This window comes from Centroberyx affinis, unplaced genomic scaffold (assembly GCF_046629955.1).
Source record: "Centroberyx affinis isolate AG114_WGS23_722 - 3 ecotype Tasmania unplaced genomic scaffold, CSIRO-AGI_Caff_v1 ptg000202l_1, whole genome shotgun sequence".
Lineage (NCBI taxonomy): Eukaryota > Metazoa > Chordata > Actinopteri > Beryciformes > Berycidae > Centroberyx > Centroberyx affinis.
The window spans coordinates 326873-343567 of record NW_027278894.1 but is presented as its reverse complement, the minus strand read 5'-3'; the positions used below and the strand labels follow the sequence as shown (position 1 = coordinate 343567).

The following is a 16695-nucleotide window of genomic DNA, read 5'->3' as shown; positions in this document are numbered from 1 at the left end:
CTCTTCAGACAGCATGAAATATGTCAAACATTAGCTGACAATTAGCTTGCACAATACTAATCAATTCTTCATTTTTTCCTCGTGGATGTCTGTTTTTCTGCCACTCAGGAATCCTGTCTATTCACTTCAACCCAGCTGAGGGAAAAACACCTAATTCCGATTTTATTTTTTCCTTACTTTTGAAAATTTTGCTCAAACTTCACTTGACATTTTCAGTTATAGTTAGTTAGTTAGTTTATTTTTATTTCTGTCATGCCAAACATCTGGCCCATCCCACATGGGATTACAGGACACCACCATTTTACAAAACATACATCTTCCAGTGACAGTGATACATATAAGAGCAAAAAATAAATAAATAAATAAATTACTACATTATAAAGTACTACTATATTCTTTCAAATAACATATTTGAAATGATAGGTTTCAAATGAACAATACACTGAAAAGAACTGCTACAAACTTACAGTTCATCTTGATAAAGAGCTTTTTTTCTCATTTCCCAGGCTTTCTCCAGGTAACTAGCTAATCTAAATGTTTCATAAGTGAACAGCCAACTCAATCTTTGTGCATCATCCATATTTACAAAATCAATATCTGTTTTTATCTTACTAAACAAAGTAGTGCGCCGTTCCCAGTAAAAAGGGCAATAGAAAACAGTATAGGCTAGTAGTTATTGCAGGTATTCCGGATGAGAACGTCTTCCTTACTTACAACCCAATGTTTATAACTGTGTATGAAAACCCCATTTAAAGACAGATAGGTGTCCTTTAATTTGCACTAAAGGGGCAGTTCAACCAAATTCCCCTTCCTTCCTTACCTGACCCCATCTCGTCGCTCCCCAGGTACGAGCTGTTGCTTCGCACGCTGGTGTAGGACAGGACCGAATCTCTGTTGCTGTTGCATTCACTGGAAAACACACACACACACACACACACACACACACACACACACACACACACACAGAGAACAGTTAAAATCCAATATCAAGAAAAGGGTTCATTCCCTTGCGAAACCGCAGGGAAGAGAATTCGGAGGCCGCGTCTTGTAATTATACTGTCAAATAATCCCTCTGATTGTAACTGCCTCTGCTGATTTATGCGAGACCCGAGCTAATTAAACGGTCCTCACAAACAACAACAACCGCCGACATTCACTGTGTAGCATTCCAGCAAAATACTGTAATATGTGGCTAACATTCCAAAACTGATAATAAATGTGTACATGAAGCAATAAACGCTGAAACGGGGCACACTGTAAACTAGAAACTGTAAAATTTTATAGATATGTTTTCTTTCTCCCTCAACTGTCCATGCGTTCTATTACTGTCAAGACAGTTTGTGTGAAATGGCTTAGTCGGTTTTTTTTTTTTTTGGTGATTCGACATGATTACCGCGCGCACGTGGGAGATTTATGTAGCTCAAATTATACATTGAAGCGAGCGTGTTCTCTGTTTTCAACACCACCACCCCCACCCCCCCACCCCACCCCCAGGCGATACTCTGTGATTCACAAGCCGAAATTACCGTGACAAATGTCCTATGAGCGGCTGCCCTGCTTTGGCTGGGTGACAAAATTGGGGGGATAATGGGGGGGTGATGGGGGAGGAGGGATAAGATATCACCTGCCGGGTTGTTTTGTGGTTCTCGATTGGGGGGGGGAGGTGGTGGGGGAGGTGGGGGGCAGAGCTGCCACAAGTACAGGGGACGAACTTTATATAACAAGCAGCCGGTAGTTTGGCTCGGATTCTCCCTCCTGGCTTTCATTCACACACACACACACACACACACACACACACACTGACACGCAAGCAACAGCATGCAAACAAACACGCCGCGACACACTCATATCGACATGAGCGTATTCTAATCCCTCCATCCGCTCTCTCCCTCTTCTTCTACCTCATCCCCCCCATTGCTTTCCTCTCTCTAATTCTCTCTCTCTCTCACACACACACACACACGATCGTGCCTCTCAAGAGGTGCTTTCCAAATTTAGCCTCACACACCTCGCGCCAAAAGTGTGAGCACCGCCGTGACGATTATCCTGCTTCTGGTAACAGATCTGGCTCACACACCCCTCTCTCTCTCTCTCTCTCTCTCTCTCTCTCTCACACACACACACACACACATGCTTACACGCCAAAAGCTCAGCAACAGACACAATGTACCCGAGTTTGGAACAGTGATTTCTCAACACACAACTCCTCTCTTCCTGTCTTCTTCCCTCTTTCCCTCCCTCTCTCTCTCCCTCTCTCTCTCTCTCTCTGTGTTGAAGCCAGTCTCTTCTGTTCTCGTTTTCACATAATGTTCCTCACAGGCTGTACTGAGCCCATGACCTCTGACTGCTGAGCTCTGTTGTGGTCTGTCGCCACCTCCGGCTTTCATGTCTGCTTCGCTCTGCATAGTCAGGACTCCAGAAAAAAAATAAAAAATAAAAATAAAAAAGAGACCCCCTCCCACACTCCCACCCTCCGAAACACAGTAGCACTTTCCTTCACGTCCCAAAGCCTTTGAATTTCACAAGTGGGATGATTCATCCACGTCTATTGTGTTCTTACACCGCTACCATGTGTACAGGGCTTTATACACTGAGTGAATGATCTCACCAGCCGCTCTCTCTCTATGTGTGTGTGTGTGCAACATGCAATACACACACACACACACACACACACACACAGAGCAGCCTACATCTGCATTACATTCCAGTGAGGTAGTGGTGTTTCGCGCGGCGCGGCCTTAATGACAGAGTGGGCAAGGAGGCCGCGCCCCGATCGTTTGGCTCTATTATACACCAGCCCACCACACCAACGACCCATAACTACATCTTAGTGGGTGGTGGAGGGTGGGGCTCTGCGGAGCGCTACCCAGAGGACACACACACACACACACACACACACTCACACACAGAAAAACATCTGAATGAACTCAGTGGCGAGCAAACAAGCAAATGACATAACCGAAGTTTGACCGAAACATTTTGAAGACGTTTTTAGCATCTCGATCCGGGTCGAAAAGGCCCGCATCTGGAACGAGTTCCAGCCTCCGAGGGGGGGGGGGGGGGGGGGGGGGACGAGCGGCATCACGGTTGTGTAAAGTAAAAGAGGGAGCTGCGTGTTGTTGTTCCCGTTTTTATAGCCGGGAGCCCGCGGAGTTAAAACGACTCCAGGTGCGAGGCAGAGGGGTCCCATGTCTCCGCTGCTGTTTTTAAATGGACTGTTGCTGTACCAGGTGAAATATAGCAAAATCCTACGGGTTTTTTTTTTCTGACGTTAAACGATTCATAGTGCTTTACATCAGGCAGCGTGCTGAAAAAAAGCGGAATGACGTTAGTCCTTGGCGTAATTATAAGTTAAAGTCAGAGGGTTCCATCAAAATAGTTCAGGTTGGAAACAGAGATTCAAACATGCAGAACTAACAAGAAACAGAAAATATCTCTGTTGGGAGATCGTTGTGCAATTCTCCTCCTCCAAATAAAAAGTTAGTACATTCTCATCTAAACCAGAACTACCGCAGAACTGTCTGATGTATTGGCGGCACAGTGTCGAGCAGTCACCTGTAGGAGTCCCTGTAGCTCATGGTGTCGTGGCCCGAGTCCTCCTGGTCCTCCTCGTTCACCTTGAAGCAGACCCTCTTGATGCCGCCGTGCTCCACCTTGTCCTGGTCGCAGCCCTCCTCGCAGGGGGCCAGGGAGGGCGGCTGGCTGGGCTCGTACACGGGAGGCTCGCCCCCCTCCCCCTGGAGCTGCGTGGGCTCGGTGATGGAGGATAAGAGGCTGTAGGAAGAAAAAGTAATGTCGAGACGCTGATTAGTCATCGAAAGACTTGGTTAAGAACTAGTTTACATGAACAACTTAATATATTTTTCAAACACTCACTCTGAAACTCATGGTGTGGGTAACACTGAATTAAACCTTAACCCCCCTTCAACCTTTTCTTTTCTCTACTTTTTTCTCTACTTTTTCTACTCTAAATTTTTGTGTTTTTTTTCAAATCCCTGTATTTTTCCCTCATATGTATCTTAAGGACATGCGCGGGCAGGTTAAGTCGCTTATTAGATTAAAAAAACAAAACAAAAAAGATGGAGGGTGAGGGAGAGACGCAGACTTTCAGCAGCTGGAGGTTTTCCCATTACTTTGAATTGATCTCAGCCGAGGATGCAAAGAACATTCTGGTCCATTGTAAACTTTGTGTGAGCAGCAAAGCGCTTTCCACAGCGAAAAAACACAACATCCAATTTATCAAAGCATCTAATATGCAACACAGCAATGTGAAACAGGGAAAAATAAGGAGCCGCTGCTGCAAATGAAATGGAGTGATGTAGCGAGTAATATAACTAATTATTGTTCCTAATTATTGTTGTTGAGTAATAAGTAATGTCATTACTTTTTTAAATGAGCAATAAGTAAAGAGTAATTGATTACATTTTCCGTGTAACTTGCCCAACACTATATACACGTCTATACATAGACTTAATCACACCCCTTCCTCAGCACACACACACACACAATACATGGTCTCTTTCTCTCAATGGTATGCTGGCTTCACTCCCTGTTCCTGTACTGGGCCTGGCCCATAAATATTTTGGGCCTGAAGAATGTTCCTTTTGTAAATCCTCAGCTTTAAACAAGGAAAAGGGCAGACGGACAAAGAGGGGCTGACGAATAGCCCCGGGAGGCTGGGCTGCGGATAACAGTTCGCGCCTTTTTATGCAGAGAGCTTTAAATGTCAGTGTGAAGGCTACGAAAATAGTCTATTCAGATGTACACGCCGCTGGAATGTCAATATTTGATCACGGGACCAGCTGCGAATATCTCCTGAATGGATATGAGATGACATGGGAAGAAAGATGGGTGCAAAGAATTGGGATTCAAAGGCGTATTGTACATATGAAGTAAAAATGAGGCTTCAAAGCTGATCGGTTGTACGGGATCAATACACTTACACGTCGATCTGGGCGACGTACTGCCTCATCTCCCTCACGGCCACGTCCAGGCGGCTGTACAGGCGGATGTAGGCGTCCTGGGTCTCCATGTCCTCCTGTTTGAGCAGGTAGCTCAGGCCGCCCTCGCCGTGGGGCCCCCGCCGGCCGTCCGTCGGCCCGCCCTCGCCACCGTCCGCCGCCCCCTCGCCCTCGCCGTCCGGCTCCTCCCCTTCCAGGCCCGTGCAGCTCCAGGCGGGAGCTCCCATGCTGGTCACACAGTGCTGGGTGTGGGACATGGGGTTCAGAGAGGCTGGAGGGGAGAGGAGAGGACGAAGATGATTACTTTTCCCCCCCAGTAATGAGTAATGTAACCAATTACTATTGCCAATATTACAGTAACCAATCCAGTTATTCAGCATTGTTACTTTTGTTATCCCAGGGCTTTAAATATCAGATTCAAGTTGAATTATCCAGTAAACTATGATTAACCCCATCTCCCGGATTCATTTTGCTCATAATTAGTTGGCATCTTCTCGTACTACAATAGCTTAGATGAGAAATGGCAGGAATGTTGAATTCCTCTGGGTGGAAGGATTCCCATTGCTTTGATTTCTTTGTGCAAAAAGATGACAAGGCTATCAACACTGTCTGGTTTTCCTGATCATTCACAGAAGAGCAGTCACAATCTTTTTACTGTTGTCACTGAGTAGCTTCACCCGAGCCGTGGGGGTTAAGCAGTTTGCTCAAGGGCACAACAACAACAGCTGCTAAGGGAGGAGTGTAGAAAGACAAGCCTGTTGAAGCTGATAGACAGTAAATACAGAGGGGAGGGAGGCAGTGTATGGAAAGAATAGGGCTGAATTGAATAGAAGCCTTCATTCCTTCTCTCTCTCTCTCTCTCTCTCTCTCTCTCTTAGACATCCATACCTACACCAGATGTTCAACCGCTATCAAGTAACGTTCTGTTCTCCATTTTGACTCAATGCAAAACAACTCCTTAAAGGGCAGTTGTAACTGTATACGCTCGGGGAGAAGACGATGTGCAACTATTTACTTGGGTAGAATGCCAGACTAAGCTGCAATAACCTCAGACATCCAAACACTGCAGACTGATTAAGTTCTTGCGACGACGAGCCCGGTGGGTGTAACATTAGCGCACGGCAAACACTACCATCAAGTCGAGAAGCTCATATATATTTTATGTACATTCCGTGCATCCTTTAGCAGTCACGAAGCCACGGTACGGTGTGCAATTTTGCATCACCTCAGGAAATATCCCTCGTAATTTCCGCGCTTTCTGATCCCGCCGATGCCAACGAAACTCGACGGTGAAAACTTCGTCTCCGTGGTCGGTGGCTGAAAAGCGCCAACGCTGAAGATCTCGTCGGTACAACTGCTGAGCAGATGTCTGACGGACGAGGCGGCCCGGAACAACGCTAGCCGCCTGCCGTCTAGACAGCTGGACTGCGTTTTTGTCTTTCCTGAGACTGGAGGGAGTCCATCAGCCGGCAGACAGGCCCGAAGACACTGTCCATTAATTTCCAGCTCGCTCTCCGCAAAGCAGGGCCGCGCAGACAGATGGTTCTTTAACAGTCGTTTCTGTATCAATGGAGAAATGGAATGTTTCTTGAAATGACTCCTAGGTGAGGTCACTTGTTTGACCTCTGCAGTAGCAGCTTGCAGTGTACGCTTCATGGCTCCTACATTGAAGCCTTGAAGCGCCATCTTTGTTGATGTCGTTCATTCCCTCCTCATGTCACTAACATGGGAATTGCCCGGGGCTAATGGAGGCTTAATGGCAGACCACCAAACGAATTTACTATGGGAACCCTGCTTGAGACTAATGTGGGAGGTTGGGGTTGACGCTCCCTACTCTTTGTTGTGGGATTTAATTGGTCATAGAGGGTAATTAGTCGAAACGATCACTGCGTCGATGTTAAGTGGGTTAAGCAGTATTATCATAAAGGGAACGGCTCTCAGTGAAGGCAAAGCTTAGTATAAGCTATGGACGTGAGAGACGGATTCAAATCTTCTGGGTTGGAGTGCGTGTTGGTTGTGTGTGTGTGTGTGTCCTCTACCTTGGTCGGGGTCCAGGCCAAAGAGGGAGTTCTTGCGCCCGAAGCGGATGCTGAAGGTCCTGCCGGCAGAGGTAGTGCACTTGGGATAGGAGACCTGCATCAGGTTGACGTGGCAGTTGGTGGGCACAAAGTCCATGCAGCCCAGCGTGTGAGGGCGAACGCCGGCCTGCTTGAAGGTGGGCCACGCCTTGTTCCTCAATTCCAGGGCAAACTGAGCGGAAAGGGAGGAAAACGATGATTCAATGACAAGACTGTAACACGTGTGCGTAATAAGGTGAGTTGTACTGACCCAGAGGGGAAACTGGGTCATTGTAGCGGCAAAGAATAGGATGTAGATAAAAATACAATACGTAAAACATATATTAAATGAAAAATATTCTGTCTTTATCAGAGGTTCCTATTAGCTAGAGATAGTTCATGACAAATTTACAGATGCTGCCAGTTTACAGATTTACAAATTTACAGTTAAGTACAATGACCATGCATGGTGTGCAAACATACATCATTAGGTATTCATATTATCAGATTTACAGAGCTGAAGTACAGTGTGCATCATTAATCATTCACATTATCAGTTTTACAGATGTAACATATGTTCAGTAATCTGTGCTAGTCTTCAACAAAGGAATGTGTTTGAGAATGTTTGTTGAGTGCGCCAGTGTGTTTAATAGACACTGACTCATGACCCAAAGGGAAAATATGAATCCGTTCTGGAGAAGCTATTTACTCAGTGACAGGAGAGGCGGAGCTTTCTGAAACCACTGTAAAGCGTGTCTTTGAGTGGGGTAATGCTTTTGCAAATCAAAGCAGCAGTAAAATAAATAGGCTAGAGGAGAGGTAATAAATCTTTTATTTTTAATCAGTGATTATATTGAAATGTTGCTATTCCACCAAGCAATATAGTTATAGCATTGTAGTCATTTTCAGTGCATTAGCATTTAAATGTGTTATGTGGTCACAGGTGTGTGTATGAGTTTATCAGGTATTTTAAAAAGGCTTCAAACGTGACTCAGAACTGAGGACCAGAACTATTTGTTTTCTAGACAACTTTAAAGCTGGGCAGAGCGAGCAGGATTGTTCCTCATACAGTACCTGCTGGTAGCTGCTGATCCGCCGTCGGATGCTCTCCAGCTTGGTGTCACAGATTTGTCTGAACTCGTACTGGGGCATGGAAACCACTCGGTCGCTCTGGGAGATGAGCTGGCTGCAGTTACGCACAAAGTGGCTGTCATCGCCGGCGAACGCCTCCAGGATCTGTAGAGACAAGAAGCACCGGTAAGGATGGGTCACACCTAGAGTGAAATTCCACGTTCATTTGAGAAGATGGGTTCAACGTCAACCACAGTGATCGGCTCGATTTAGTCCACTGTTTCCCGATCTGGAGTCCAGGGTTCCAGGGAATCCCCAGAAAAATGTGTTGCCCCGATTTTCATTCATTAGATAATGACAGTAATCTAAAGCAGTGGTTGTCAACGTGGGGTCCGGGGACCACCAGGGGTCCTTGAGGGCATCCCATTATTTCATTTACAGGAACAATTATAGAATGTAGAAGAATGGCTGTTTTGATCATAGTTTCACTGTTATCTCTCTACCTACAATAAAGATAGTCATGGCGTTCTGGACAAAATCATATCTAACAATAAAAATATTCTCAGATTTGGGTTCACCAGACACAATCTCATCAAATGGGGGTCCGTGGCCCTAATGTGGACTACATTAGGGGTCCTTGATATGAAAAAGGTTGCGAACCACTGATCTAAAGCACCTGTGGTTGTCGGCTAAGCTTTACTACTAGCTTACCAACTAAAACTACAATTTTTGCTGCCTTCAAATGCTGTCATAAAAATAGTAATTACAAGTTAAGTGCATATGAACAACCCAACAGAGTGGTAAATATCACTGGGCAAACTGGTATTTTCTATGATTGCTGCGTTCCAGAGACGTGTTGTTTAGGTGGCAGAGAACATGGAAGCCATGTCAACAACTGATCTTACACGTTATGTATTATACAACTTTTGGTTCATAAATTGATTAAAAACATCAATTACAGTCTTCACTCTGCCACTTCACTCACTGCTTAAGTGCTAAAAAAAACCCACATCAGCCACCAAAAAACGGTTTTTGTTACAGGGTCCAGTTCATTTTTATTTCTGAACAAAAGCACTTGAATGTGCACTAACTTGTATTTCCAACTGTGAAAACAAGCTGGAAGTAGAAGCTTATGAGGAGCACTTGAGGGCAGCATCAGAATTTTACTACCCAAACACACAACAGCTGGCTTGCCAACAACCCCAAAAACTGCAGCTGACCAATCAGCTTACCATGCAACAACTCAGATTACTCATGACTACCTTAGCGGTGAGGCTGAAGCAGCCTTTGGGCTCCACCATCTTCTCCAGGACGTGGCTCTTGATGCCGGCAGTGCTCACATACTCATAGACCACGCCGTGCTCCAGGTGGACGTTGTCTACAGTCAGGCTGACCAGAGGCAGATCATCCGAGAGAGAAAGCCTGCCCAGCCTGTAGTCTGGGGACGACAATGTTCACTTGTAAGTATATACAGTTTTACAGAAAATTAAGATTTAATTTTATGTGTACCATTTGAAAATATAGCCCTACGTTTAGTGTTTTGACTGGGGGAAATACTAAATCTCTACTGAATATAAAAGAGACACTTGAAATCTGTCCTTTGGTAGGTAATGGCCTCAACTCTCGCCAGATATTATAGCTGCATATGAAAAATGCACAAAAGTCATGCTTATTAAATAAACCCCCAACATCCTCAGCTTTGTGCAGACAACAGATATTAACTTCCTGTAAAAATGACAAATACACAGCTCCACAGCGCACCACAGTATCTTGCACGGGCCATTCACTTTAAGCCCTGTTCACACTGGATTAGCTTTACTGGGAGAGGTCCTGTAACTCTAATTATTACCGACAGCATGTGTAATTTTAATACAGAGAATCTGCCGCGTCTGTAAGTTTTACAAGTCTGGAAAGTAAGAAAAAATCTGGAGTAAATTACTTAGTTTTCAGCAAAGTCAGAGGTCATCTGATAATAGCAATCCAGGTGGAAGTCACATCTCCGTAATGTAGTAATGTTACGCTTTTGGCCACCAGCCAAAGACGTAAACCGATTTTTTTTTTTTTTACATCCAGGCTACAAGCAGTAATTTGAGCCGGTAATGATACTTTATACCTTTTAAAGGCCCTCTGGAATCACACACACAGAGGCTAAAAATGACATTAGTGGACATCTCCCATTTCGAATAGGGCTTTACTATTACAAAGTGATAGTTAGCCTTCAATTGTACAGCAAAATAGCACAATTTTAGAGGCTGTAACATTGTGTTTCACCTGTTCCATTGGTGCCATTCTCCTCCTCGCGGTCAGAGCCATTCTCCACCGGGTAAGGCCTGAACGGACTCTCCTCCTTCTCCCCTGCTTCTCCTCCCTCCTGCTGCTGCTCCTCCACGTCCTCAAAGGCCCGGTACACCCACTGACACTGAGAGGGCACAGACTAGGGTTTAAACAGCCACATTAAATACTACTGCAACATAGAATAAGCCACGGTGTGGAGGGGGGGGGTGAAATAAGGGCACAGACGCATCCACAGCATCCTGGGAATTTATCCCGCTGTCGAGCGACCCGGCAAACATTTATCGGGAACAATGAAGCTCCGTAGCAAAACTGTTCAGCAGAGGCTGTTGACTGGGATTCAGCAGAGGGGATTTGCCAGAAAAAGTAGGCCAGGGTAAATAGAAAAGTTCATAAAGTAACCAAGAGGACATCCTGCTCTGTCTCCAGCCCAGGGAAATACCGGCTGGAGCCAAATAATTGATGCCGTAGGAATGTTAAAAACGGCCAGACGTGAGTTTTCGCGGTTTCCAGATTTCACTCGGGCCATGATGGAGTATGGAGTGTAAATTAGATTTTCCTGTTATGATCACAAGATAGAAAATATGACGCTGCCGTGCTTGCTTTAAGATTGAAAGCCATAACAACACACACACACACACACAGTACAAATGTGGTGGAAGAGTATACTACAAAGCAAAATGTATGAATTATATCAGTGGATTATACTACAAAGCATGCTTAAATTAGGGCAGATCAAAAGCAGCTGTGTGTCAGTGTGTGTGTGTGTGTGTCCGTGTCTCCCTCACCGTACGGGGCGGCTCCTGGTGTGTGTGCTGTGCGGTGAAGTGCTCCAGGACCTCTTGGTAGTCGCCGCGGTTGACGCTGTTGCCGTTGACCTTCAGGACGACCTGGCCGGCCTGGAGGCCCGCCGCCGCCGCCTCCCAGCCTGCCAACGAGTCAGCGCAGGGTCAGGGGGGGTCAAAAGGTGACACGGCATACAGTAGAGTGTTCAAAATGGCCACCGTGTGAATAAGGTCAATATTTCGAGAGTGACCAAAAAGAGCTAATTTAGATGTGGGGCTATAATGAAATCGTGAAATTTAAATCTGGGAAAAGGAGGGTATATGCTGAAAATATACATATCAGTGTGACATGTGTCTCCCATTGCTGCGGGAAAGAAAGTCTTAAAAGTTACAACTCCTCCAAGGTGCATGAATGAAAGCAAATGAAAAAAATGAAAAAATGCAATTCATCTTGGAGAAGAGAGCATAATGTTGCAAACGAACACATTTTAGCTTCAATCATCTTCATCAGGGTTACAAAAATTACATGCGTAGTTTACAAATACTGTGTACTAGAATTTATAACCTCCTCCTCTCCTCTCCTTGTCTCCTCTCCTCTCTCCTCTCCTCTCCTTGTCTCCTCTCCTCTCCTTGTCTCCTCTCCTCTCTCCTCTCCTTGTCTCCTCTCCTCCTCTCCTCTCCTCTCCTCTCCTCTCTTCTCCCCTCCCCTCCCTTCCTCTCCTCTCCTCTCCTCTCCTCTCCCCTCCCCTCCCCTCCCCTCCCCTCCCTTCCCCTCTCCTCTCCTCTCCTCTCCTCTCCTCTCCTCTCCTCCATGGTGGGACACACAAACACACAAACAAAAACCGCTCTCCAATTAGAGTAGTGGGATTCCATGAATATATTCCACGAACAAACCATAGGTAAGTATTAAAAAAAAAAAAAAAAGAACATACACAATAAAACATCTAGTAAAAATCTCTAAAATTAAATTCCTCATCCATTCCATTTGGGTAAAGACTTTTTACCCATGTTTTAGACCCAAAAGGCCTCCCTTCGTTTTTTCAAGCACCCCCAGGAAAAGGGAAAATGAACTATGATGGTTCGGTGCCGTAACACGCCGTCCCAGTCTACTAATAACTTTACAGCCTGGAAGACCAATCAACACCTCCATCATCTTCCTCTCCCGTCTAAAAATACCCGCGCTGGCATTACTTCCACACAGGAATAGGCAGCAATCATCTAAAACTGTAACTACAGGATTGCCTGGTCCTTGCATGGAGGGGGGGGGGGACAGATTTAGGAGCGGAGAGAAAACAGCTGGAGACTCTGAATTCAGCCTGAAAGCCCAACTCCTCATGCGGGAGCAGGTAGCTGGAAGGGTAAAAGTACAGAGAAGCGGGAGAGAGAGAGAGAGAGCCAGAGAGAGAGAGAGAGAGAGAGGGAAGGGAAAGGAGAGCCATGGAGAGAGAGAGAGGTCGTGGAACATGAGAAGTCCCCCAGCCATAATAAGGAAAAGTAAAACCATGGCGTCAAATTCCCCAGATGCACCGAGCGGTGGCTTCTCTCCTCACTGTGTGTGTGTGTGTGTGTGTGTGTGCGCACCCCCGCCTGGTTTACACATTTGGATTGATCCCTCACTCACCTAATCATAAAACTCTCATCTTTCATTTTTCGTGAACGAGTCTGTCTATGCAGTATAAACATCTGGTTGGGAGGTTGCAAGGAGAGAGAGAGAGGAGGGAGGGCCAGGTGGTATGTGTGTGTGTGTGTGTGTGTGTGTTAAAAGGGGAGTTTGGTCTATTAAGGGTTTGAACTCTGACCGTAGGCTGGCTGGCTGACAGGTGGCCATAAAAAAAACCCTAATAGAGTCTCAATAAAAGCAGAACAGAAAGTAACAGGTGTTTAGAAGCTAATGTTACCTCATCTTCATCCTTCACTTCACCCAGAGTTATTATACCTTCCTGATGCCTAATTGTAAACGCTTCCTAAGCATTTACTGGCACTGATGCCGCCAAAGTCAAATTCTTTCAAATCCCCCCACTAATCTCCATAAAGAGAAATATCACTCATCACTTGTTTCATTAAAGTATTATTAATTTACTTACAACTACCTGGGAGCAGTGGTTTGTTACACTACTTGCTAGATTACGTTTTACACCCACAAAAATCAGTCAGTTTCTTCTCATGTAATTGATCAGAAAAAACAAATAAAAAAACAAACATCAATGTCCCAATTTTCTTGTCATAAATCTGTGTAAAGCCTGATATCTAATGAAATTGCCATCTGCTATTGGCTGATCTTTGGTGCCAGGTGATGTCACCTTCTATAGAGTACAACAAGTGGTGACATCATCCTGGCACCAAGGATTAGCCAATAGCAGATGGCAATTTAGGTAGCATGATTTTTACCATTAGATATGAGGCTTTACACAGATTTAGGTTTAGTTGCTCTTTAATGTAGGATAACAACTAATTAGTATTATAGTAGTGTAGTAATTTCTAACACTACTGAGAAAAGTAATAACATTACTACTGCTGTAGTGATCAAACTGGTGGCGGCAACCAATCGAATCTCACCTTTCCTGACGGCGTGGACGTGAGGAGGGGCGGAGCCACAGAGTCTGAAGGACAGGCTGTCGGGGTTGTCTGGGACCTTCACAATCCTGGTGTAGAAAAAGACCAGTTAGACCAGGGTGTACGTATCTCTGTGTGTGTGTGCATGTGTGTGTGTGTGTGTGTGTGTTTGTCCCTTACTCCTTGGCCTTGGTGGCGACCAGCAGGCGCAGGGAGCGTCGTATGCAGAAGGACTGGCTGACCATGGCCTCCACCTCGGAGAAGGGCCTGAGGAACAGCAGGTCCTCGTTGATGGTGAAGATCTTCCTGCCCGCCTGCAGGCCGGCCATCTGGAGGGGAGGACAAACGGGACAGACAGGGGACACGACTGCTGTTATTTACAGCTTTCAGCTTGTTTCTGCTCCCTCCAAAGTCCTATTTGGACGGGACCTTGTGTACGTATTGAATACCCCACCACCAAGATTTGGGTTTCATGAAACACATTTGGCTGTTATAATGAATTTGCTGCTGCACTGGATACATCATATAAGGTCAAAATGTTCCAGTTCGTCACTTTCTGATTTAGCGAAGCAGAAAGTGACATTTGCCCTGAAAATGCATTTAAAACTTCCTCTACCGCTGCCTCTATTTTTCATGACAGGAGGAAGATAGAAATCACGCATCTAGAAGAAGAAAAAGAAATTACACATGAAAAACAAATAACAGCTGAAATTAGCGAGAGTTCAATTCGAACAAGATAAGCATCATCAGGGTATGTCTGTCTTCACCAAAACATGGTATGTAATTTGTGCTGGAATATGCATTTATTACAAATCACTAGACGTCCCCAGGTATTAGTCCTGTGTGAATAGGTCTTAAGGCTGAGGTCACACTACACAACCTTTAGGCTGATTAAAGCCACAAATTGGCCATTACAACTGAGTTTCAAGACTGGACCGAGACAGCGCTAGTTTAGGGCTAGGGCTCGGATAACTTGGATAAGTCTAGTGTGTGTTCCCCAGATCCAACTCAAGTGAAAAAAGCCAGTAGGTTTGTACTGTCCAATATTGTGTCTGTTCAGTCGTGTAATGCGTCTCCAGCATAACATGGAGAGGCTTTTCTGGAGGGAGTTTTTGTTATCATTTCCTTGACAAATTGGAAAAGTTACACCCTAGAAGCAACGGCTTTGCCTATGAAACCCAACTTCAGCGTTTTGAATGGGGAGAAATTGACCATAATTGACCATAATGAATAAAAAAAACAACAACCTAGAAATCAGTTTTTTAGTAGCTAATGGCCTCAACTCGTGCCAGGTGCTTCAAGCCCCCTTTACGCCTGGTATTAATATACATATCCAAATTGCTTCCAGATATAATTTCGCTCATGTTTCCGGTATGCACAGTGAAATTGGATTTCTCTTTCGCACACCAAAGCACCGGTTGCAATATTTACGTCCTTTAAATTGGCAGTAAACACCCTCGTCTCGCTCGTTCCCCACCCAGGAGTATGTTGAATATCCATTTTTGACAAGCGTGTTACTATCTGAGTTTGATTTGAGTGCGTTTCCTGGTGGTTGGAAAGTTTCTTTTTCATTTCCAAAGCTGTTACATGTGGATTGGAAGATGCACTTTATTTCCACTTTGCTGTGAATATGGACAAATTTGTGTCTCTGACCACCTCCAGAGGAAGTTTGGCTGATCAAATATTCATCGCGTCTTGGGTGCATTTACATCCAAATCCAATCCGACCCCCTGGGATTCATGTTAATGCCGACCGGGTAAGACTGGTCACACATAAGACTGTTGTAAGACACAGAAAAACTTGATATCAGCTTCTAGAACCCCTTTGAAAATGACAGATACAAAGCAGTGCGCGAATGCAGTCGTCTCGCACATCTTCGGTCACGTTGTTAGAATAATGCCGCCTCTGTGTTTCCCCCTGTGTGAGTCCAGTGTCCTGGGCACAGATCCGGTGGGGTGGCCTCGGCTTGGAAAGGCCTCTTAACCCTGGACACCCGCCCAGAATGGATGTAGGAAAAGGCTGGGAGGAGCCACAGCCGCCTGAATGTGTGTGTGTGTGTCTATACAGCATGGGTGACCGTGCACGTGACTTTCTATAATAGTATCATATAGTGAAAGAGCGCTCTCTCTCTCTCTCTCTCTCTCTCACACTCTCTCTCTCTCAGCCCTTTTCAGAGGCCCCATGGGAATCAGCTGAGCTTCATTCACTGGGGGCTGGCACAGTGAGGCTGTGTCACGACTAGAGGGACGAGAGGTACTGGGGATGAATAAGAGAGAGAGAGAGAGAGTGAGAGGGAGAAATGGAGAGAAAGTGGCATGAGGGTGGGAAGGAGTGAGGGGAATCAGGCAGAGTAGAAAAGAGAAGGATTATCCAGACAGAGAGAGAGAGTCCAGCAAATAGGGAGAGAAAACGATGAGAAGAGCAATGTGGGAACGAATTGCAATGAGGAAAACAACAGAAAGCATCGAGGACACAAAAAAAATACATCTATAGTCAGGGCCACATCTGCCTTGTAACTTCCCCTGGATAAGTGTGTAGCTAAATGCCTACTACTGTGTGTGTGTGTGTGTGTGTGTGTGTGTGTGTCTGAGGGTGATGTGAGCAGGCATATCTAATAGCTCTCCAGCCAATCAGATTGGAGTCCCTCCACTGGGAGCAGAGACAGAGTGACAGCGGCCGTCCAAACAGTCGACAGCCGTTACCTACTGGGACTAATGGACTGGGGCAGGGACAGGACATGTGTGTGTGTGTGTGAGTGTGAGAGTGTGTGTTGACCATTACCTCAGCGTGCGAGCCCCTGGTGACAGATTTCACCACGATGGCCTTGTTCTTCTCCTCGATCTCAAAGCCGTAGTCTTCCTCCTCGGGGTGGATCTGCACAGCATAGAGAAATGACCAGTTCACACACACACAGTCCATATAGTAGAACCATTTACTATGGTCATTTCATTCTTCCGATTCTTATATTTCTACAGT

General features: G+C 45.5%; 1 protein-coding gene across 1 annotated transcript in view; it reads right to left on the bottom strand.

Annotated features, from left to right (window-relative positions):
• prex1 (phosphatidylinositol-3,4,5-trisphosphate-dependent Rac exchange factor 1) overlaps nt 1-16695 on the bottom strand; it is a 94552-nt gene that overhangs the window by 13362 nt on the left and 64495 nt on the right. Inside the window, exons 17-27 of the mRNA XM_071539113.1 lie at nt 16501-16593; nt 13900-14048; nt 13723-13808; nt 11170-11309; nt 10361-10508; nt 9352-9527; nt 8093-8254; nt 7001-7211; nt 4944-5232; nt 3556-3774; nt 821-909 (exon numbers count right to left, since the gene is read on the bottom strand). Coding sequence (XP_071395214.1) covers nt 821-909; nt 3556-3774; nt 4944-5232; nt 7001-7211; nt 8093-8254; nt 9352-9527; nt 10361-10508; nt 11170-11309; nt 13723-13808; nt 13900-14048; nt 16501-16593 — 1762 coding nt within the window. The remainder of the gene's footprint in view (nt 1-820; nt 910-3555; nt 3775-4943; nt 5233-7000; nt 7212-8092; nt 8255-9351; nt 9528-10360; nt 10509-11169; nt 11310-13722; nt 13809-13899; nt 14049-16500; nt 16594-16695) is intronic.